The sequence below is a fragment of the Crocodylus siamensis genome, chromosome 2 (genome assembly GCF_052110815.1).
Source record: "Crocodylus siamensis isolate JL-2025a chromosome 2, ASM5211081v1, whole genome shotgun sequence".
Taxonomy (NCBI): domain Eukaryota; kingdom Metazoa; phylum Chordata; order Crocodylia; family Crocodylidae; genus Crocodylus; species Crocodylus siamensis.
In genome coordinates this window covers 272,431,222-272,456,381 of record NC_143396.1, presented here as the reverse complement: position 1 = coordinate 272,456,381, position 25,160 = coordinate 272,431,222, and the positions used below count along the sequence as shown (strand labels likewise).

Here is a 25,160-nt window from a genome sequence, read left to right as displayed (position 1 = left end):
CATCGTTCATCACTGTTCTGTCAGTTGTTATATTTATTTAGCAAGTTTGGTTGCTCTAGGGTCTTACCTGTGGTAACAGCACTGACATGTTTATCAGGCTCAGCAGCAGCTTTTTTAATCACACTCTGATCTATGAATTAATAGTGCTATTAAGGTAACAAATGAACCAATAGCAAGAAGAAAGAACAACAAACAAAAGTAGAAAAAGTAGGAAGCCATTCTGAATGGCATATAGTGGGCAAAAGAAAAATAAAAAGAGCCATTAGTAAATGAGCTCCATAAATGGGCAAGGCAAGTAAGTCAGGTTCCCCTATATGTACTTAATTCATCTTAGCTTTAAAACTGGGAATTGTTAGGCTTTAAATAAATATAAATTAGCTAGTGGGCCATGAGGAAATTCAGGTAGCAAACAGAGTATTGCTGTCTCATACTGAACTGGGATGTTGCTCTACCGCAGGTGGGCTCCAACACAGCACCTTTCATATAAATTGTTAAGCACTTAAATGTAACAAGGTATCCTGAACTTGAAATACTGACTGGCATATTTCAGGGTTTTTGCACCACAGTGTTTGAGATCCAAGTTAAACTTTTTGGCTTACAATTCAGCATCTGCAGGGTAAAATGTCAGTAAAGGGGAAATAGTCCAAGTCTCACTCAGCATTAATGGAAAGATGTTAAGAGTGTGTGGTTCCATGTGTGGTGTCTCTAGTCAAATTCATTCCCATGATGGTCTTTGTTAGTCACCACAGCTTTCAATTATAATGCTGAACTTAAACTGCTCCTATGAATAAACTAAATTACAGTCTAATGGTAAAAAATTACTGAATATTTTTATGCTGGCATCTGGACTGAGCAGGTTCTTTTTTCAAAATTAGGTTTATCTATTATTCATGAGGAAAGTGCATCAGCATCCCAAATTTTGAATTTTGGCAGACCTGCTCAAAACAACAAATTATTAATATGCTTTCTAGTCTACTTTTTCTCTCCTCAGAGATACTTCAACTAAACAAGGGAGACCCATGGTTAGTGTCTGAAGTGAAATAGCACTGTAAAAATAGGAAATGATTTATATTAGTGTTCTTGGGAACACCCATTTCTGGAAATTAGTGGGAAACCACTTTAAAACAAACTGCTAATACTATCAAAGCTTATTACAGTACACTGATGGCCAAATAACTTAAAGCCATTAATTTGCAGGAAGTGGTACAACCTCTTAGAGCAGCAGTTTCCAATTTTTTCACATTGGACATGTCGATGTGTGCCGATTTAAGGTGCTTTAGCCCTATTTAAGGTGCATTAAGGGCAGGTGTCTACATGTGTATGCCCTTAATGCACCTTAAAAATGGTGATTTTAGGCTATTTGTATCTGAATTTGATACCTGCAAAAGCAAAAGATGGTATTCAATTTAGGTGCAAATAGTTAAAACGCATTAACACATGTGTAGACACATTAAGGCATATTAACGCTGTGTATGGACTGATGTGGGACTAACTTAAGTCCCACATCAATCTGTGCATATGGTGTTAATGAACTTTAACATGTGCACATGTAGATGCAAGCCTAAATCACCTTAATGCATGTTAAGCTAAATGTACAGTAAATTTAGGCGCACCTAAATGCACATGTAGACATGCCCATTGTGACCCAACTTCTGGGCCTGCAACTTCACTTCTGGTCTGAACCCAACTGCTGTGACTGTGGGCTTCTGACCCCCTGGTAAGTGCCATAATTAATTTGAAGTCATGATCCCTCCTAGTTTTGAGACTTCTATATTAGAGGTCCATGATTAAAGCAGTGACATCTACTAAATGAGGGTCCAACTCTGCTCACATTAAACTTCAATGGAAGTAGAAACAGCACCATATATTTCCTAAACTGACACACAACCCAAGAATAAGATCTTATCTGATTGTTTGATTTCATAGTACTTACTGGGCTTTTCCTCAACACTTTAAAGAATATCTAATCTAAATGTTATATAAAGCAACTTACTCCCTCAAACAATTTCAAGAATACAGCAGTATTTTGTTATGAGAAAGCTACCCAACAGAAACATTTATTCAGTCAGTCTTTGCTGTGAAAGAAATGAGGCCAAGAACAGAAAATGAAACACCAAGTATTGTGGATTCCTATGGAATCTGTCATCCAACAACTAATGTGATTTACAACCCATTAATTTAGCTCCATAATCACCCCAACCTTCCCCTACAAATGCACAAATTAAAAGAGGAACTAAGTCCCCAAATCAGCATATATTTAAGCTCTTGTTTAGCAGTTTTGCTGAATCAGTGTCTGAAAATAAATGACTCGCACAAGGTCACATAGAATTTCTACGACTGATCTGGGTGAAAAGTGCAGGTTCTCATCTTCAACTTTATGACTTCATGCCAGATAGAAACAGTTCTGGTAGGCAATAAATAGGTAATTTGGTGGAATATAGGTGCCTAATTCACAACAAAGCAATCCAGACAGACCCCATCAGCTTTGGTGCCAGACAGACCCACAAAACAGCTTTGGTGCCTGGAATCATCAGGCAAATACTTCATGATCCAAAAAAATGGCCCATACTTAGCTTTGTGCTCATGCTCACAAGCAACTGACCTCTGGAAACTAAGAGCATCTTTACACATGCTCCAAGGATCCAAGGTTGTGGGGGGCAGAAGGGGAGGCACTTTATTTAAAGTGGCTCTTGGAAACTGCTCTAATTAAAGCGCCAGCAGTGTAGAGCCAACCCAAGCAGGATGCGGCACCTGGGGCAAATTGATCTGTGAGGCCCTGCTCCTGCCCCGATCCCGCACACCCCAGATCCAAAAATCCTGCCACAGCTATTGGCAGCAGCGGGGGGTGAGGGGGTATCAAGCAGCTGAATGCAGCCACTCCACCCAGCTCCACAGGGCCCCCCAAAGCGTGGGGCCTGGGGAGGTCGCCCAGGTTTGCAGCCCCCCGCAGGAACGGCCCTGCCGCAGTGTCTCACATATTTAATGTCCCATGCTTCAAAATGGTGGCAGGGGTACTTTAACTAAAACTCATTTGATGAGCTTTAGTTAAAGTGCCCCACTGCCATTTTGAAGTGCAGAGACACTGAATGCACATGACACTGAGGCTGCTGAAGCATGCCAATTAGAACAAGTCAAAGCAGGTGTCTGGCATGTGTATAGGTGCCCTAAGTACCTATCTCCCACTTAACCTTTGTTGGGATCTTGTTCAATCCTGAGAGGCCCCCAAAATCTAAGTCCTCAGTCTGTTCAGCATTCATACAACACAATTCCAGATTGACACTGATAGTAACATAGAGTTCAGTACAATGCACTGTTCTTAAGGCAAATTTCGCTCTCAAACACCTTGGTACCCACCTGTTGCACAGCTCTCTCAGGAAGTGGGACACCTGGCTTCTAGGCCCCACTTAGCCAGAGAAACTCAAACCCATATTCTGAATTTCCCAAGCGAGGTTATAAAATATACTCTGGGTGTTCTACCCCTCCTGCTGGAGCTAGACTGCTGGGTAGCCAAGAGCACAAAATTCCTGGGGACACATTTTCAGGTGACGACACTCTCCTGGGCTCTGGTCCCCTCTACGTGGGTTATTTGTGTTTTATTTTTAACTAATGACTGTCTAATACAAATTGTATAAGCGTGTGCATGTTCTCTATTGCTAGCTGTCCTACTGCCCCATGAATATTATACTCTTGGCTGCCTTCAACAGCAAGGGTGGAAGCTATTTTATATTCTAGTAGTCAGGGCTCTCTCCTAGGAAAGGACGCTGAGGAGGGCCTAAAACTCAGGTTTCTCACTTCATGGATGAGTGTTATAACCAACAGATACCACCTATGTTTGAGAGAGAAAGTGATCCTGGGTGCAGAGCATTGCATTAAACAATCCTGCTCATATTGAATCTATGCATTGGTCAGGTAGACATCTCCACTCTACGCTCCTGGATCCCTAGTTGAAGAAAGTAACTAACACTCATTTCTGTCATGTGCCTATGCTCTGAAGAAAAGCAGGACTTCAGACACTGCTGTGCCTCATGTTCTTACTGGCTGCTTTTAGGAGCCTCCTCTCTCTGTGGATCGCCGTGGAGCTAACTAACTGTCACCAATGACTGCATGGGGATCCGAGGTATCAAAATCAATTAATTAATTTTGTGACCATTGTGCCAATGTAAATATCAATGATGACGGTGTTAGAGAAATTACAGATCACAAGCAATCTGGTAGAACCTACAATGAGCACAATTCCTCTTTGGGTCTCAGAGAGGGAGAATGACTTTCATGGTCACACAGGATGTCAACAATCCTACTAACAAGGTACCAACATTGCAGGCATTTTAACACCTTAGCAGAAGCTCCTACAAAAACAAATGTAAAGCTGGCTCTTAGTTAAAAGGCTGTAAAATGTGTAATTTCCTTTAATGGGATTAAAAATTAAAATTTTTAATTGCTATATACTATATCACAACATTTAGAAATTAGAGAGCTTGTGACTCTAACCATATTTTGCACAATTATTTCTACCAAGACAATACACTCATTTTTCAAGATTCTGAAAAAGGCGAAAATTTGCCATGCTTTCACAGCAAGAAAATCTGGCAAGACCGCATTCCATCACTCTGGTCCCATTCAAACTTTGTTATCAGTGAGGTATTGGGCATTCAACTTAATTTCTTTGATTTATCTTTGAATAAACTGACATTACCCTCAGCACCTGTAGTAGTACTGTAACTGTGATTGTCCTGGGAACATGCAAGAAACAGGACAGGGTTGACAATATCTTTTACTAGACAAACAATATACCTAGTAAAGATGTAATACAAGCTTTTGGGAATACAATGTCATTTTTCAAGTTATTTAAGGAACACACCTGAGGAAGAAAATAATTGTGCCTCAAAGCTCATCTAACATTTCTCTCAACAATAACACTGGTTCAATAAAAGATATTACCAAACAAATCCAGCTTCTCACATTATCTGAACAACAGGAATTAAATTACAAAGTACTCCATGATGCCTAAGCCAACTTTATCAGCTGATTAACTTTGTCCTTGTTATTTGTATTGCCACAATACTCAAAAAGTAGAATTTTGACCAGGTAGAAATGATCCAATCCTTGAGGATCTTACAATGTAATTTTTTTTTTTCAAAAGACAATGTATAGTAGCCATGGGAAAATTTATAGCATGGATTTAAAAGGATGTGCAGATGCTTTGACAGGTCAGGTAATTTAGAATTGCTACGCCAAGCATTTTTTGGTTATTTGAATGTTCCATTTTGGTTATAAATTGTGCTTACATTTTTATTTTTGAATTTTGCTTGTTTATCTTGAGATAATAAATATCTATAAATGATCACTTCTTAATCATTACATAGAATTTTACATAGATTTCAAATGCATACCTTTGGTAGGTCCTTTCTTGTTTTGCATGGCCTGTTGCTCCTCTGTAATATTCAAACGTCGAACCACATCAGCCAGAGCAGACTTGAGCAGCTGGATATCATCTTCCTGCATTTGGACACGCTGCTCCAGAGAAGCAATGCGGTCTGTTACCTCCATACTGCTTGCAGCAGAGGCACTGTCATCTAAACAAAACAGTAAGAAAAAGATGAAATCTCAAAACACATCAAAAATACAAAATATCTACATTATCTAGAAATGAGGCCTGTTCTGTTGAATTCTAGTAAAGAAAGTTTTGAAATGCAGAGAATGAAGGAGAGAAAAAAAAGGAGTAAGAGTCAGCCTCTTAAAATCAGAATGTTACTTCCAAGACTCATTTTTTTGTTGATCAAACACCCACCGCCAACTACCCAAGCATTCTCCATTTGCATCATAACTTATCCACACATCTCATTGTGTCCCGCTTTATAAAAACACTTCAGTATTATCAGTGCCTAAAATACTAGCTATCTATTGGTATTGTTTGGTATCTACACACGTATCTAAAAAAAGGCCATTTTCCACTTTACTGAAATCTCCCATATTACTCACACATATGTTGGGTTCCTGCAAGCAATTATGCTTATGAGTAACCTATACTGTATGAGAAAAGTCCTACTGCCTATGCATGCACACACTGAAAGAACCAAGTTTTAAGTCTGTCAGTTTATGGTTGTACATATTTCTTTGGAAGTAAGCAGGACTGATTGAGGCTTAGGGACTGCACTTCACTGGCAGGAAATCTGTGCTCTTTTCACCTCAGACCAGTAAACAGAGTTATTTGGACTGTATTCCTATTTTTCTATTCCACTCCATTTCCTATTGAATAGGAACGTCACACTTCCTTTTATAAATTCTTGACTTTTTCATTTAAGTAACAAAAAAAATAAAACAGTAATAATGGATAAAAGATGGCACAAAGTTGTACTAAAACGTAAAGCGAAAAGTTGATGACTTTCTCAAAAGAATTGCAAGAAAAACATATTTTCAAATAATTCCAGTAAAAGGTTAGCTACTCCTAGTCTTACTGGGTCACTTTAAGTGATATCATTCAGTGATGACTATATGAAAAAAGATTTATCTACAAAATATGTTACATACTGGTACTGTCATTTACCCTCAGTCAAGTCATTCAGAAAAAACATTAATTTGGGAGCTTTTGCAAAGAACTTGATGTAACAAAGTTTCTGCTTTAAATGATTTCATTTAAGTAGGTTATCTTTTTTTTTTTGCCAGAATGGGTATTTATGACAGGAGATGTTAGCATATCCTGTTTTCAATTATTCTAAATACCCAACCACTTCATATATTGTTTCATCTGACACTCCTAGAGTCACATTTTCCTTTTCCTGTTGTCTGTGCATTTAATTTTCCCTGTACTCCAAATCAGCAACTCTCTTTTCAGATGTAAAAAAGTAGGAAATGAAAGTTACATTGTCTGTACATTAGGATAATTAATGTCTATGTAGATTCATTTATTAGATTTCTATCCTACCCCCCGAAAAAAGAGAGTTAGGTAGTCTTACAATAAAAATGAGATAAATGATAAAGTCAGATAACAATATGTAAAGGAACAAACTTTTAAGACAATGCTCCTAAACTTGACCCTACCTAATGAAGGCCCACCCAAATTAAAACAAAAGTGTTATGCCTTTGACAGCTGCCCGGGCTTGGATTCAGAGGCCATTTGTACATGCCACAGGGGTTTACTTTGGTTTAATTCTCCCTAAATTGAAGTGGTTAGTTTTTAAAAACACAACTTCAGTTTAGGGTGGAGTAGACCCCTGTGGTATGTACACAAGAGTCAGGCCCGATCCTTACCTGCCTCTCTGGCAGCGGGAAGTGAGGGCAAGTTGTCGGTGGGGGGAGAGGGCCCTGAGCTGCAGGGGGGGAGAGCTGGTGCTTCCTTCCATGGCAGCTGCGGTGCCTCCAAGCGGTACCAGCCTACAGGCACGGAGGGAAGCACCAGGCCCCTGCACAGCTCAGGCAGGCAGGCTCCAGGGAAAGGGGAAAAAAAAAGAAAAAGAAAAAAGATCAGGCTTGCCACTATTTTTTTTTTTTTCTGTCAATGGAGTCTGCCTGCACAGGCTGCTGCTGGGCTACCTGCACAGCCCTGAGCTGCACGGGTCCAGATGCTTCCCTCCCCAATTGTAAGGTAGCAAACTAAAGCACCTCAGACATGTTTTATTTGGCCGTGTCCCAAAGTTATTTAACATGCATTGTGCCACCAACATGTGTAAACAGCTGCACCATTAAAGCTGTGCAAAAGGGCATTAAGCTGCTTTAAAGGCCAGTTTTGCGGCGTGTACAAATGGCCTGACAGACCACGAGGGTGAGGGCATTTGAGAGCTGTGAAACAACTTCCAAGAACCACCTTCTACATGTTTTCACCAAACAAATTTGGTCCACAGATGGTATATGCAAGTTGGACTTCGCATACTTTAGGGACCATGACAGAACATATGGGAGAAGGCAGCCCCTTAGGTATATAGAGTCAAGTCCATTTAGAGTCATATTGGTTAAAAACAGCACCGTGAGTTGTTCCTGGAAAGCTAATGAAAGTCAGGGCAGACTCAGGAGCACTGAACTAATGTGTGCTGGTGACCCACCCTTGCCAGAAGGCAGCCAGCCATGGTCTGTACTAGCTGCAGCTTCTGGACAGTCCTCAAGGGCAACCCTATGTAAAGCACACTGCAGTAGTCTAGCCTTGGGGTTGCAAAGGCATAGATGATGGTGGCCAAACCTGGATTTGAAAGGAAGTGTTGCAACCTTCTCACCAGATGGAGCATGTGGAAAGTGCTTCTAGCCACCATCACAATCCAAGAATCCAGGTGCAGCAAAAGATCCAAGGTTGTGCATGTATATAACAAGGGCAGGCTGAAACCCAATGATAGGTTTCAAGTCAGGAGCTCCGTCAACCACCATCACCTCTGGATTTAATTTAATTGGTTCATCTGTATCCAATCCCCAACCATAGCCAGGTAGTGGGTAAGGACAGAGACTGCAGAGCCTGGGTCAGATTAAAAAAAAAAGAAAAAAGGCAGAGCTGGGTTTTATCAGCATACTGACCGTAACCTCACTCCAAATCTCATCATGACCTAACCCAGAGGCCTCAGACACATGCTGAACAGGACAGGCAACACAATGGAACTTGTTGAATTTTTTTTTTTTTTAATATGAATATACAGGCACAAATTACTGTTATTTAAATATACTTTAAAATGTCAGGAGATATATCCAAAATATCATATAAACTACTAGTTTTCAGTTAGAGAATACCAAGGAAGGAAAAAAAGAAAAAAAAAAGGCAACAAAAAATAATGTAAAATTAGTAAAATGTATTTGCCCCCAAAGGCCTGTAATAAATTTTGTTTTCCAAGTTTGTTCATACTTAAATCCAGTCCATAGCTGTTAAAAATGATGAGTTACAAACAACTCATACTGTATTCAAAATATAACAGTGGGCTAGTGGACACTCTTGCAACAGTTTGCCATCCAGACACACTATTTTTTAAATTCTGTTGCTTGGGTTTTTTAGAATTGATTTAAAATGCCTGTATTAAAATATTATTTTGTAAAGTTATGTTCAGTCATGGAAAAAGCTGAAATTTAAACATCAACTTTTGACAAACTGAAACACCTCTAGATCTCTTAACCCATGCTAAAAAAGTTCTCATGACAAAATCCATTTTTTCCCCTAAGCTTGGCATAATCATGACTGTGTTCAGCAACAGATTTCTATACTGCAGCTGCTACAGGTAATTAATACCAAAAATAAGATTAGCAGACATCTTGGCAGTAGTATGAGCTGTCTGTAGAATTTAACCTTTCCTTGTACAGACAAAAGGCCCATGCTGCTCTAATGACTTTACACTTTAACTCAGCTGGAAATAACATGGATTAGCATACTAGACAACAGACAACGAAATCAAAAGCTTGATTTAACCAATACAAACCAAAATCAACCTTCTAGCATTCTGCCAGATTCAGTATGGCATGACATGGTTTTGTCTGACTTTAGTCAACAAAAAGGTGAATATTTCCAAGACTACAACAGAAAAGAAAAGCTGAAGAGACATCATCTGTGTTAAAATACACTTTCTGCATTTCCCAAATACCCTTCTTTGTTTTAAAGTCTTCATTCAAATGTTTGATTTCACCTATTACAAATTCTGCAAATAACAAGTTTACAGAAATAGACTGTCATTTTATTAGAAAATAATACTTTAGTGCTGAATTAGTGACACCAATATGTTTAAAATCTCCAGTGTAAATGATCTCAATTACAAAGTTTATACAATACATGTTAATCTTCCTACTTCCCATCTGTTGCAGTGACTTTTCTGCCCTCCCCTAGTTGAGCAACAGAAAACATAGCACTCATCCCATCCCTTCCAAGACTGCCATTTTCCCCCACTCCTTGTGAATTTAACTTCCAAATACTCCTTGTAGCTAACTTTCTTCTAGAAAGAACACCTTACATCTCACGTCTTCTGTTTACTAACCACCAGCAGACATTTCCCCAGAGTATAAACTGAACAAAATGAGTGTTAACCAACTGCTTCTAAAAGGCTTTGGTCAGTGATGAAATGCATGACAGTTCAATTAGGATGAGTTTACTTTCCTCCTTCGTGCATACACAGACATAAGTGAACTATAAGAACATTTTGTTCTACTGGCTGTATTGTTTTCTAAACAGTGCAAGTTTAAAATGCAATATGCATTATTTGCTTAATATTTACATGGAAAGTACATTAGTTTGCATCCAAGACAAACTTATTCTTGTTAAAGTTAACTCCAAAACATTTTCAAAGAGGCACATGCTAATTTTAAAAAGGGCAAGGGCTGTTTATGTCTGAATGGAGGCTTTCCTCTGATATTTACTTCAGCCCATGTCTACCTCTTTCTTAGAACTGAGGAAGGGCATTTGATGCCTGAAAGCTGGTCCAACAGCTCTCCCAAATATACAGTTGGTTCAATGGAAGATATCATAAAAAATCCTCACCGGTGTACACTTCTCATACCATCGTGGCTACAACAACACTCCATCCCTGCTTTTAAAAAGGTTGTAAAAAACCCAGAAAATGACTTAATTAAATCTATAACTCAAAGCCTGACCTGGTGTGTTGTGTCCCCTTTTTATGCTTAGGCTGATTCCTGCTCACCAAAGATAAAATGATAATGGCATATTAGTTTCTGATAGGGCCCCTATATATGGCAGCCAACCTCTTACTGAAGAAAAGTTACTAAGGAAATCTATGTCCACAGTAAAAACGGCCTCTTGTAAAATTGAGAGCCCAAAGTAACTGAAGATAAAATACCACATTTACCCAAATCCAAGACTACTCTGAATTTAAGACAACCTAAAATGGAAAATTAATACTTGTTTTAAGTTTCAATGTCTAGAATCTAATTTTGGAGAGTCATCTTAAATTCATCATGCAGTTGCAGTGGGGCAGGTTGTGCTGGCGTAGATAGCAGGGGAATCAAACAGCCTGATTCCTGCCCCTTCCACCACTTGTTCCCCCTGGTTCCTGTGCAGCCCGAGTCTGCTCCCCTGGGGCTCATATTGCCACTTGCCTCTTGCCCCTGTCACTTGGCTCCCGTATGTCCCTCTGCTAACTACACCTGCCACCTCTTCTACCTGACCTTCTCTGCAGGGCCTGCACCCCTGGGCACCTGTCTATCCCCCACCACTTGCCCTCGCTCACCCCAAGACCCTCCCCACCACCACTTACCTTCCATTTGCACTTCTGGCTCCAGCTGGGGCCACCCTATGGCCTAGGGCAGGGCTCACAAAGCATATGCTGCCTCTAGTCCTATCCCAGCCATGCAGCTGCAGTGAGAAGCTTTGATTCCAGCCCCAGAGTTACTGCTACTACTGTGTGGCCTGAGACAGCATGTGCTCTGTGCTCCCTGCCTTGGTCCAGCCAGAAGGTGAGAGAGAAGGTAAGCGGTGACCGAGACCTAAGGTGAGGGAGAACAAATGCTGTAGGGGGCAGGTGGGGTGGGGGAAGATATGACTGAAGCTCAAACTCCAATCCTGGGTTCAGGGTCAAAGTTGGAGTCTAGCAACCTTCCCACTCCCCTTCTTGTACTCAAATCTAAGATAAGTGGGGTTACTTAGATTCAAGTAAATATAGCATCCAAAACAGATCATAAAATCCAAGAAATGAAGAGGTTAAATTTAAAAGAAATCCAAACATATGGAAATGAACTTTTAAGCCGCACATTCAAGCTTTATTTCACAGTCCTGCCATGCAATAAATATTTGGTATGATTAATTATATTCATTTTTGTGATCCAAAATGAGACAAAGCTGATTTTTGAAAATATATTGGATGTTTTCCTATTTTGTTATCTTACTACATCACTACCATCAGACTTGGCAATATTTTTTAAAAGGCTGTCGTATCCCAGAAAAGTTTGTCATTTAAAATGATAGATCCAATTTAAAATAACAGATCTTTGCTGTTTTGGAAGGGCAGTTCTTTAAGATTTTCTCTGACAGAGATAATTTTTCTTCTTCAACTTGTTAAAGAAACATCTTGTTTTGAAAAAACAACACATAAAAGTTATATAAATCCTAACAATTTGCTTGAAAATTCTGTCCATTGCAGATTTACTCAACATTTACCTCTTTAACAACACTTGGGTAGAGAAAGAATTTCTAGGTTAATTAAATGGGTGCAATTTATTATGTTGAAATGGTTTTAAATTCTCTGAAAACTTATTTATTCTCAGCATATTTATGGTGTTTATGTTTATTTTATTCATGCATAACACAGGTGCTGAACCTGTACTTTAATTATAAAACTCATCTGTCTCAACCAGGGGTACTCATCCTCCAGCCCAAGGGGCTCTCCATGACCTCAAAAATTTGGCGTCAGAGAAGCAGTGTCAGTGTTAACTGCCAGACCCCTTCTCCCAAGTTACCAGACCTGTGGGGAGCCCCACAGGCAAGATAACATGGGCCTGCATGCTAGATTGCACTAGTGCACAACCAGCCCTCATCCATCCTGTGGGGCCAAAAGGTTAGGTGCCACTGGTCTGAACTACGGCATCTTCATTGGCACATCCAGAACAAATGAAAAGATGAGTTCAATAATTTATCACTAAACAGGTTTTGACCTGAAGAATATTTTAGAGAGGAAGAATACTCTGTTGTTTGAGTATCCGCATATGTCCTGTTCTGAAGAAAATGTTTTCTGATTTAGGTTATCTTTGATGAGAGAAGAATCCTTTTTTAGGACCTGAGGAATTGATCTTCCCATTTTATTTGTGTTAACAGCTTGGAAGCAACAGCTCTTAACACTTGTTTCTTAGCCAAGAATCGGTCTGAAAGAGAATTCTATAAAAAAAGGGAATGCTCCTTATGTTCTCCCTTTATTTTCCATCTAGCTAATCCATGATCTCAGAGATTGGACAGAGTCCTTGTAGCAACTAGAGGACAATACTTAGATGATTAATCTGCTTCCAGAGAATCCTCCAGCTTGAAACATCTTACTAAGAAATTTTGCCAAATGTGAAGAAATATCTGAAATACAGTCAAGTGAAGGATATGCTGTTTATGACTCAATGAGTCAACTGTTTCAGCTAAACACAAAGAAGGTTAATTCTCAAGTCTCAGACTGTTACACAAAAGTAGAAAAGACAAAACCTAAACCCACACTACGGGTTAATGGCTAGGGAACTGAAGGTGTTTCAAGACTTATTTATATTTGTATTTGTTTGTGTGCATTTCCATTTGTGTGTACTTGTTTGAAAATAAGGCACAAAATCCTCTGCAGAAGAACCTGTAGGTGACAACAGTAACTTATTGAAAATGATCTTTTAAATGTTACTCCCACAAAATATCAGAACTCTATAACATTTCAAGATATCTTCAAGAAAACTGAACATTATCCACTTGTTTTCCCCAACAGTACTATGACCAAGTTTAAACAAGCAAACAATCGATGCTGGATTTCATCCTAGCTTTTCCAAGAAGAATAATTTCATTAGGCTAATGCTTATTAAGAACAGTCTGGCTGTGCCCTACGCAGGCACAGAACCAGGTTTACTCCAAGCCAGCACAGAATATGATGAAATAAATCTAGCACCAAAACGTTTACATCTTGATCCTGCAAGGAATGGCAAATACTTTATTTTTATTCACTATGAGTAGTCTCACTGAAGTCATTCTAAGTGAAGTTAAGCATATGTAAGGCCTTCCAGGGTCAGAGCTTGAGACTGTATATTCTCTGGGGTAGGGATTCTGTTATGCATCTATCACGTGCACCTAACAGAATAGGATTCTGCTTTTGAGGTAGTACATTAGTGCTAATTAGTTAATATTAGTAACAGCTATTATGGGGTAGCATGGTCACACCATTTTAGACAATGCAGTGCATGCAGCAGCCTTTTTTTTTAAGGTACCCAAAGCAGATAAGACTTCCACCCCCTTCCTTTTTGCTTGTGCACAGCAGCAAATCCCTTCCCTTTGTGTTCCCCCCAGCCCCCACCTGCCACTGCCCCAGGGGCAGGGGGAACTCGAAAGGCGGTCCTGCCCTGCTCCAGCTGGGCTGGGCTCAGCTGAGAAGAGCATCATGGGCCAGCTGCTTTTTGCTGCTTGGTCCCCCTGGGTGTTCTGTGCCAGCCAGGGAAAGGGAACCTGCCCACCACTGCTGCTGCCAACCCCAGCTGAGCCTGGCCACCCACCCAGCCTAGCTAAAATGGTGCAGGAGTGGCTCTGGAGCTCTCCCCACCCCAGATTAGCTGGGTATAGTGTGGAGAGCAGCAGCAGGTGGGTGAGTGAGGGAAGGAATGGAAGGGGAGGAGAGATGCCTGAAGAGGGTGGGAGGGGGTGCTGAGACTGGCAGGGAGGGGCAGGATTCTTAAGTGATTCAAGGCCTTAAAAGAAGTCCCTAGTTGCTACTTCTGTGGTAGGGGTGGGCAAAATGCGGCTCACAGGCCAGATGTGGCCCTCCAGGCCTGTCTATCCAGCCCGCAGGTCCCCTAAAAAATTCAGAAAATTAATATTGATCTACCCCTGGCTGCCTGTCATGTGGCCCTTGATGGCTTGCCCAAACTTAGTAAGCAGCCCTCCGCCTGAAATAACTGCCTGCCCCTGCTCTATGGCATGGTCTGCCCATGCCAGTGGGGCATGAGGAGGCCAGGAGTCAGCGTGTAAACACCTCTGAAGCATTGGTCTCTGCTTCTGCACTGTCCTTTACAAAATCCTGGATCCACCTATGATAGCAGTAAAGGGTTTCAGCGTCTTGCATTATTCCTGGATGACTCTCCCATCTGAAAGGATAGTTACAAGCCTCATTTCTGCCCACATCACAGCAGAGATTTCATGCAACTGTCTCGGCTATAAGTGTACCTATACACAAGCACAGAGGCTGCTCCGTCATGCTGGAATTCCAGCACTTAGGAGCAGACTCACTTCAGCAGTCTGCTGAAACATGGCAATTGCCACACTCCAGCAGCTTCCTGCATCTTGTGTATCAGCTTCCCCACACTTGAAAGTGGCAGCAGGGGCACTTTATCTAAAGCTTGTAGAATGAGCTTTAGTTCACACACCCCTGCCACCTTTTTGAAGTGTGGGGACAGTGATACATAAGATGTGGTGGCGCTTTAATTAGAACAGCTCTTGGAACTGCTCTAATTAAAGCATCACCGCCCCCAACCCCAGGAGCATGTGTAAATGTGCCACAAGTGGACATCTGCACTTTCGACTGCCTGTGGGTGTGAGCGACAACTCTCAAGTTGTCTCTCTAATTCTCCTTTCCCTATCTGCTTCTGACTTAGACATCTGCATTGTGTTGGAGGCAGCAGCTGGCACCAAATTTTAAGGCAAAGACAGTTAGGCTGTGGACTAGACAGAAGAGACCTCGTCAGATCCATCCTATTACCAAACATTCCTGAACCAAATGCCACAATCCACAAAGGGACATAGGCATGGCACCCAACCCTGGGCATGGAATTCACAAATACATGTTAGATGTGTAAATTCTCCACATAGTTAATACAGAAAATTAGGTAGACAAGGTTCTTTGGGTAAATGTGGTATCTTTTATTAGACCAGCTAATCGTTGGGAAAAAAATTTCTTTGCAAACTTTCAGGCACAAACACCCTTCTGGCATAGGGAGAGTCTGTTGGTGTTTTGTGTTCTCCTCGGTGGAATAGAAACCAGTATGCAAAATACAGATCTGTGAAAATGCAAATGCATGGCAGTGAGGATCAAAGGTGATGGGAGACAATAGGTGTGAGACAGGTAGGTTGGGAGGGGGAGGGGGTAAAGGGAGGGGAATATTGACCTGGTGATAAAAAGTAGCCAGTAAAATGTAGAGGGGTTACCTGGGGTATCAGATGTCAGGCAGGTTAATGTGCCATAAATCCAGTGTCTATATTTAGTCCATGATTTTTTGTACCCATTAGATTTATGAAGAGAAGTTTATAGGCTCGTCTACAAAAGGTGTTTTATAACTTCCCTTTGAAAATTAGAATGGAGAGATTAGAGACAGAGTGGTTGTCTTGTAAGAAGTGTGCACCCACACGTAGTGGATATAAATGAAGAAAATTAGGTACTTAAGGCTGGTAGCATAAGAGAGATGTAGCTGTAATGAGCCAGAAATCATAATGCAAGAATTTCTTAGGGTTGTATCTTGGACAGACTATGTTGCTGGGATAAAGTTAGACAAGCTTTCAAATGCAAAACATTCCTCCCCAGGAATTCTTCCTTAGGAATGGGACTCATGCAGCAGGCTGTCACGGGAGGGTGCAGGAGTGGCTCCGACTGGAATAGGGCTGAAGTGACCTTTCAGGAGGGTGCTTGCTCAGGCTAACTGTGGCTTTGTCTGATCTCCAGGAGTATTCCTCTAAATCAACTGGCTTCTACAGAAAGCAGGGAGCCTGGGTTCCTTCCCGCTCTGAGATCCCAGCCTTTCAGTCCCTCACCCTCCCTTGTTTTCCATGAGCCTGTATCAAGGAGCTAGCATCCAGTTCTGCTCCTGTGAGAAATGTCACCTCTTTTTCAGGCAGCCCAGGGCAAAACACAGTCCTAAGCAGCAGAGCAGACAGTCTCTTCAGAAAGACATTTACTGAGGCAAAGGCCACAGGTTCTCTGTCTCCTCTGAAGGAGCTAAATCAGGGGTAGGCAAAATACAGCCCGCCAAGCCATTCTATCTGGCCTGCGGGGCCCTAAAAAATTTAGAAAATTAATATTTATCTGCCCCTGGCTCCTGTCAAAGATGAGGGAGTGGGAGCACAGGGCCTGTGCCGGTGTCCCAGGGACAGCGCCAGTGGGGCCCAGACTGGGGCAGTAGGAGCGCAGGTCTTGGGCTGGGAGGGGTGTGTGGAGCAGGGCTGGGCTGCATCAGCAGGGAGAGGGGGGGAGCTGACCCTGCTCCATAGAGCCCTGTCGGCCGGGGACACGGGATCCACTGGCAGCCAAACGGGAGCATGGGACCCATGCCGGTGTCCCAGGGCCAGCACCAGCAGGGCCCAGAGCAGGGCGGCAGGAGCGTGGGGTCCTGGCCAGCAGGGGCTCTACGGAGCTGGGTCAGCTCCCACCTCTCCCTGCTGGCGCAGCCTGACCCCTGCCAGCCTGCACCCCGCACTCCTGCCATCCTGCTCAGGGCCCTGCCGGCGCTAGGCCCAGGACATTAGTGCAGGCCCCAAGCTCCTGCTCACTTCCACTCCCCCCCAACCACCTTCCCCACTTCCCTGCCTGCCTGCCACTCTGAACTACATGGCTCCCATCCCCACATCCATAGCCACACGTCCCCACAAACCCCCATATGCAATCACTTCTGCATATAGAGCACAAATGCACACAAATCAGAACAAAAATATATATTTTTAAATTAATTTAAAATATATTATTATAGGAGTTTAATTTTTAGTATGTAATTTGTTTTTTTTCCACCCCCTAAGATGGCAAACCCTCTTCCCCAAAGGAATACTTCCAGGGGCGAGGGGAGGGACTTTCAGTGGCAAAGGTCAGAGGTTATACTCCACACCTTTTGTGTGCTGGGCCTTTCTGGATGGGTCAGTAAACAATTCAGACTTTGCTGCTGCTAAAAGGTGCATCTCGTCTCTTCCTGCACATGCCAGCCCTGGCACTCAGCGTTTCCTTCTCGGTGAACAGGCTAAGGAGATAAACTGAGTCATACAATATTATAACAATGTGAACACAGTTAACACAAATATCACAATAAAACCAACAGTCTGGGACACCGACACAGGCTTCCAGCACAATTTGTGCATTTTATTCAGTGACTCTTCAACGGAAGATCCATTAAGATCCCTAATGCTTTATAACCTCCACTGGCATGTGTTTGTATTTAAGTGACCATGAAAGCTGTATTTTGTCCAAAATTTTATCTTGTCAGTATATGCTAGGAATGGGTGCAGTACACCTACCAGTTAAAGCCCTCCAGAGGACAGAGGTACAAAGACACATAGGGTGCTTATACATGAGCACAGAGGCTGCTTCGACGCTGCTGGATTAATGAATTAATTGAATCTGCTGGAGCGTGGCAATTACTGTGCTCCAGCAGCCTCCTGCATCTTGTGTATCAATGTCCCCACGCTTCAAAATTGTAGCAGGGGCACTTGAAGTAAAGCTCATCAAATGAGATTTGGTTCAAGCAGCTCTGTCGCCCTTTTTAAGCATGGGGACGCTAATATACAAGACACAGCAACGCTTTAATTAGAGCAGCTCTTGGAGCATGTGTAGAAGTGCCCCTAGTCCCAAACAGCCTTTGGTGCGAGATAAGCCCAGAGACATTCAGCTCAGCCAAGCTGGTGGCCATTCTGAATATACGAGGCAGGAAAATTTTAGGTGTCTAAATATGTTTTCTGGCAAGGAGCTGGCAAACACTTAGACATCTACAGCCTCTCAGGCATCACAGTGGTTAGGGTGCATGATATTCAACAGTCATTCCCAGACCAGAGAACTTGTGTGAAAGAATAATATGAAAATAAAGCCATGCTTTTGTTTTCAACAACCACATGCTGAGGAATTTGTGTCATATACTCAACACTAATACTTTATCCTCCAAATAAAGGCTATTTTTGTTAAACATGACATTACCACAGTTGGGCAGAACACTGGCCAGGATGGCACCTTAAAGATCAACTCATTCAAAAAAACTGTATACGCTTTCGTGAGTTAGTCTGTAAACCTGCCCTGCCTTTTGCCTGACTTCAAACAAATACAGCCGGTCTCTGTTAATGAATAATGCCACAACGAAAATGAAGCTGAAGTCTCCCAAATGTGGTTCTACTTTCCCAGGAAATTCCCAGGGACCATGTATATAAACACCAGATTATTACAACACTGATGCATATTAGACTGATGCATTCAAATTTGCTGTTCTACAGTTTTACCGGAGTAGGGCTTGCCACAGTAAGAAACAAGCAGGCTCAAAGACCAAGATGATGCTACCCTTTTTAATCATTTTATTTTGAGCAAAACATGCACAAGGTTCTTAACAAGAATCTGTTCAGAAATTGCTTTGCTACTCATGAAGCAATAGAAAGGAAAAGAATTGCCTGATGAATGTTAAGGAATGCTTTGTAATTCCAATTACACTAAGTGCAAAAGCTTGTTCCTTTATACCTTTATTACAGAAGTGCAGATTATTCTGTAAAACCCAACTATGGCTAGTTTCAACCATGACAAGCAAGGCTTGTGAGGCATAAGGAAGTACATCTAAATTTTTAACCTGACACCAGGATGGCCAATGAAATACCCAGCTAAAGGTAGTTCAAACAGGTACAACAACTTTTCAGTCCAATCTATACACTAATATATTGTGTTTTAAATAAGGATGATTAGCATTGCAAGGAGATGGCCTAATTCTGAGTAATAAGGTATGTATTTGTAATTTCAACAGGTCAGATTAGCTTTTCCATGTCCTCAGAGGAAGAAATAAACCACAGACGTTGTGAGTAACACTAATCTGCATGCCTCCCTAAGCCTATAATTAAAGAATTCTTGGGAGACTAAGGAGCAGGCCACTTATAAATGACTACAGTGACTACTAAGGAATTACTACAGTGACACAAATACAATACAATGAATAATCTTTATGCCATGAACAGTCTGCTATCATTCAAAATTTTCTGTAACCCAAGTTATTGTTTAGTTTTTCCATATATGTAATAAAAATAGTTAAAGTTGTGAAAAGTTTCACGTCCTGCATCTAAACTAAGCATGTCTATCACTACCATCCTGGTACTCATAAAAAAGTACTCAGTGGGCACATCTACATAAGACACGGACTGCGCAGGAGCTACTGCACAATAGTGTCATGTGGCAAAAACTGTGATGCAATGGTGCTGCACAACAGTATTAGAATACTGCACAGCTGTGTCACAAAAAAGGCATTTGCCAGCACTACTGCACAATAAGTCCCAATACTGCGCATTTATTTAGTACAGCAAAAGCTCTGTCATCCAGCACCCATACGGAATGGGGGGTGCCAGATAACCAAATATGCTGGTTACCCGAGAAGAGTCTTTGCCTGGTTAGGCAAAGATGCCCCTCCCACCACGTCCGGTGCATCAGTGTGCCAGGGGACAGGCACTGCACCACCCCTCCCCTGGCATCAGCGTGCCAGGGGACAGGGAAGGGGGCCCTGAGCAGGCTGCTTTGCCCCGGATCATGGCTCGAAGAGGGACTTGGCAAAACCAGAAGTGGGATTTCTGGTTTCGCTTTTGCTTCATTGACTGGCATGCCGGTTAATAGAGCATGCTAGTTAATGAAGTGCCGGATAACAGTGCTTTTACTGTACTTATTTATATAAGTACTAAATAAATGAACACTAACCACTGTGCAATAGTGTCTTGTGTAGATGCAGCCAGTAAGAAATATCTTGCCTTTTTACTGACAGTTTGCTAATAAAAATTAAACAAGACTACAACTTCCTAAAATTAGAACCAGGGTTTAAAAAGAAAAGTAGCCTTATAATAGCATTGATGATCAAGTTTCAGAGCTGGATGCCCTCTATTCAATAACAAAATCAGAGAAAATTATCTTAGAAGTAAATTCTCAACATGGCTAATTAGTTGGCAGTCACTAAACCAGTGTTTCCCAATCTTTTCCAGCCTAAGGCACACTTACATAAATAAAAAATTTCCGCAGCACATCTGTTAAGGCATTTCCCATCCTCGTACCTACTGTAGCTCATTGCCATGGCAAAGTTCCACGGCACACCTGTTCATTTCTGACAGCACACTTTTGTGCTGCAGCACACTGGTTGGGAAACACTGCACTAAACCACAAATCTGGGTATATGCTTTTCACCTGTATGCAGCCAATAAGCTATAACTAGACAGCTATAACTATAATTGAGTTTTTCAGCACAGACGAAGTTTAGAATGGTTGGTTTCTAAATGGAGTTACAAATTTTATTTCATTAGTGAAGGACCATTTAAAATCAGGGGTGTTCAAATTCCGGCCATGGGCCAAATGCAGCCTGTAAACCCACGAGTATCCAGCCAGGAAATTTGGCAGCAGGGGAGTGGTGGCAGTAAGTATGGACACTTCCTCCCACTGCCAAATTGCTAAACCCCAAGTCCTGCACAGCAGGCTGGGGCGAGGTTCATGCCCCCTCTCTCAACCTCCTCGGCTAGATGGGGCTGGGCCATACCCCTGACCCCCTGGGGCTGGCTCAAGCCCTGTCCTCCTCTACAGGGCTGGATCAAGCTCCTTTCTGCTCCCCCTTGGGTTTGGACCATGCCTACTTTCCTCCCAGCATGGCTGGGCCAGGCCCCCGACCCCTTTGGGGCTGAGCCACACCCCTTTCCCACATGGGGCTTGGGCCACACCCTCTCCCCCCAGGTTACAATCAGGATTGTACAATCATGCTCAAAACATGAGTGTTAAAATGATTGATTTCCAGAACTTACAGAAATGATTTGATTAGTGAAGGATTGTGTAAAGGCTCGATGGAATGAGATAAGCTGATTGTTTCTGATCCTCAAATGCTTCAAGATTTTACTGGTAATATTTCCTCAAACTTTTAATCATACATTAGAAGAAAATGAGCTTTTCTCTTTTTCAACTGTCAATTAGTTATCAATAGAAGCCCACCCAAATTGAGGATGCAGGCACCAAATTTCATGGGCAGATCACAAGGCCAGCCGCCATTTTGTGGGCTTATTGTGGCAGGGCTCCCTTACACCTGATTGGCTGACAGGGCTAGGTGTTCCCACCCCTTGCCACTGATTGGCCGAGAACTGTCTGTCATGTGCCTAGCCTACCCTAGCCACTGATTGGTGGGGGGATGGGCTACACAACAGGCAGCCTTCTCAGCCAGAGAGCAGGAGGGCTGAGGGTGGCAGCCATCTGGGCAGCTCCCTTCACGCTGGCAACCCCCCTCTCCCCTTCCCAGTTGGATTTCATGGACAGTGCCTGATTTTGCGATTTCTGCAAAATTGCGGACTGAGTAGGTCCCTAGTTATCAGCTTTGATTTAATTAGTTTTGAAATTAACTAAAACTAGAGAAAAAAATGAAGAAAAGAAAATATTAGCTCTCAATCTATGTGAAGGAAAGCTACATGTCCCTGCAAGCTGATGTTGGTGACAGCTAGAGACCCTCTGGGTAAAAATTCGTGGGGAATACGGCACAGGGGACACAATGGTGGGAGTCTACTACAGACCTCCCACTCGAAGTCCTGAGCTTGACCAGGAGTTCGCCCGGGAACTGACTGAGGCCACTTGCTCCAGGACCTTGGTTGTCATGGGTGACTTCAATTACCCGGACATCTCGTGGGAAGATCACTCAGCAAAATCTGAGCGGTCGCAAAGCTCTCCCTCATGCATGGATGACCTCTACCTGACTCAAGAAGTCTATGGGCCAATGAGAGGCAAAGCGCTGTTCGACCTGGTACTGGCTATGGGGGACGACCTAATCGGCGACCTAGTGATCGATGGGAAGCTGGGTGACAGCGACCACGAGCTGATCACCTTCACCATCTGCCGTAAAGCTGGCAAGTCAGTCAGCAACACAGAAGTCCTTGACTTCAGAAAAGCCGACTTTGACAAACTCAAGAGGCTTGTCGGTCAGGCCCTTAGGGACCATGACCCCAGGGAGATGGGAGTTCAAGAAGTTCTCAAGGAAGCGATCCTCAATGCATAAGCTAAATTTGTTCCAACATGGAGGAAAGGCAGCAAGAAGGCACAGCAGCCCTCCTGGCTCTCCAGGGACCTAGCAGACCTCCTATGGCTAAAAAGGAAAGCCTACAAAGGATGGAGGACGGGATTCACCTCCAAGGAGGATTATTCTGCACTGGTCCGGTCCTGCAGGGAGCAAACCAGGAAAGCCAAGGCTGCATCTGAACTCCAACTAGCTTCAAGCATCAAGGACAACAAAAAGTCCTTTTTCAGATATGTGGGGAGCCGGAGGAAAAGCAAGGGCAACACTGGACCCCTGCTAAACCAGATGGGGCAACTGGCAACTGATGTCCAGGAAAAAGCCAACCTATTAAATAGGTACTTTGCGTCAGTCTTTCATCAGTCCCATGGGACGCCCATGCCTGCTATGGGACAGGGAGATCCGGGTGATGGGGATCCCCTGCCCTCCATCAATGCTGACCTCGTGAAGGAACAGCTTGAGAAGCTGGATACCTTCAAGTCAGCCGGCCCTGACAATCCGTACCCCAGGGTACTCAAGGAGCTGGTGAGCGTCATAGCCCAGCCCCTGGCACAGATCTTTGAAAACTCCTGGCGCTCTGGTGTAGTGCCCGAAGACTGGAAGAAGGCCAATGTGGTGCCGATCTTCAAGAAAGGGAGGAGACTGGATCCGGCTAACTACAGGCCCATTAGCCTGACTTCTATCCTGGGGAAGATCTTAGAAAAGTTTATTAAGGAGGCCATCCTTGAGGGACTGGCCCAGGCTAACATCCTAAGGGATAGCCAGCACGGGTTTGTTGCGGGTAGGTCTTGTTTGACCAATCTCATTTCCTTCTATGACCAGGTGACCTAATCATCTTGACGAGGGAGATGAGATTGATGTCATATATCTTGACTTCAAAAAAGCTTTTGATCTGGTATCCCATGATCACCTCTTGGCCAAACTGCCCGGTTGTGGCCTTGGCTCCACCACGATCTGCTGGCTGGGAAATTGGCTCCGTGTTCGGACCCAGAGGGTTGTAATCGATGGCAGTCACTCATCGTGGTGCCCTGTGACCAGTGGGGTCCCTCAAGGATCTGTCCTGGGACCCATACTGTTCAACATCTTCATTAATGATGTGGACATTGGAGTCAGGAGTGGACTGGCCAAGTTCGCCGATGACACCAAACTTTGGGGCAAAGCATCCACGCCAGAAGATGGGTGGGTGATCCAGGCTGACCTGGACAAGCTCAGCAAATGGGTGAGAACCTGATGGTGTTTAACACCAGAAAATGCAAGGTTCTCCACCTTGGGAGGAAAAACCTGCAGCATACTTATAGGCTCGGCAGTGCTACGTTGGATAGCACTACAGAAGAAAGAGACTTGAGGGTCATCATTGACCACAAGATGAACATGAGCCTGCAATGCGATGCTGCGGCTAATAAAGCGACCAAAACGCTGGCTTGTATCCATAGATGCTTCTCGAGCAAATCCCGGGACGTCATTCTCCCCTTGTACTCGGCCTTGGTGAGGCCGCAGCTGGAGTACTGCGTCCAGTTTTGGGCTCCACAATTCAAAAAGGCTGTGGAGAAGCTTGAGAGAGTCCAGAGGAGAGCCACGCGCATGATCAGAGGTCAGGAAAACAGATCTTACAATGATAGGCTGAGAGACATGGGACTCTTTAGCCTGGAAAAGCGCAGGCTCAGGGATGATCTGATGGCCACCTATAAGTTTATCAGGGGTGACCACAAGGATCTGGGGGAACGTTTGTTCACCAGAGCGCCCCAAGGGATGACTAGGTCGAACAGTCACAAACTCCTGCAAGACCGTTTCAGGCTGGACATAAGGAAGAATTTCTTTACTGTCCGAGCCCCCAAGGTCTGGAACAGTCTGCCAGCGGAGGTGGTTCAAGCACCTACATTGAACACCTTCAAGAGTAAATTGGATGCTTATCTTGCTGGGATCCTACGACCCCAGCTGACTTCCTGCCCTTTAGGCAGGGGGCTGGACTCGATGATCTCCCGAGGTCCCTTCCAGCCCTGATGTCTATGAAATCTATGAAATCTGCAGAAGAGGCTACCACTGGTTCATTACTTCCACCCACTTAGACAAGGACTTCCTCATTTCTACAGTCTGGCTTCCTTTAAGCTGCAGTATCAAATACTCTGAAATATTATTTTTTAGAGTATTTTTTATAGATCACACCAGAAAGAACAGTGGAGTATTAAAGAGAAACTCTAGTATATTCTGAGATGTCATGACCACATGTTTCTGCTCCCTAGCAAAACCGCCTTGTTCTCATTCATAAGTGTTTTGTAAATAGAGAGAGACCAGATAGGGTCAGAGTCTAGGACATCAGACAGGTCCTAAAAAAACCTGCTAGATCACCAACATGACCAGACATTATGACTAAAACAGCCACTTCAGAAAACAGACAATTAGATCTGTTCAAGATTACACTCCTAATTAAATGCAAGTACCTTAGAGCCATACTTACAACATTTGCAAAAGGATCTTTAAAAACCCACCTAGAGCTGCCATTTACAGTAAATCAACAGCACAGCAGAAAGGAACTCTTTACGTATTAAACTGAGCAATATTTTGAACTCAGGGCCTTAAAA

General features: G+C 43.0%; 1 protein-coding gene across 6 annotated transcripts in view; it reads right to left on the bottom strand.

The window, feature by feature from the left end:
• EML1 (EMAP like 1) overlaps window positions 1-25,160 on the bottom strand; it is a 338,018-nt gene that overhangs the window by 229,612 nt on the left and 83,246 nt on the right. For 4 of the 6 annotated variants that reach the window (XM_090034006.1, XM_090034003.1, XM_090034005.1 and 1 more), the window contains exon 2: window positions 5,391-5,573. In XM_090034006.1, coding sequence (XP_089890132.1) covers window positions 5,391-5,573 — 183 coding nt within the window. Of the gene's footprint in view, window positions 1-5,390; window positions 5,574-8,204; window positions 8,438-25,160 lie in introns of all 6 variants that reach the window. The other 2 variants (XM_090034008.1, XM_090034007.1) reach the window with 1 other exon arrangement.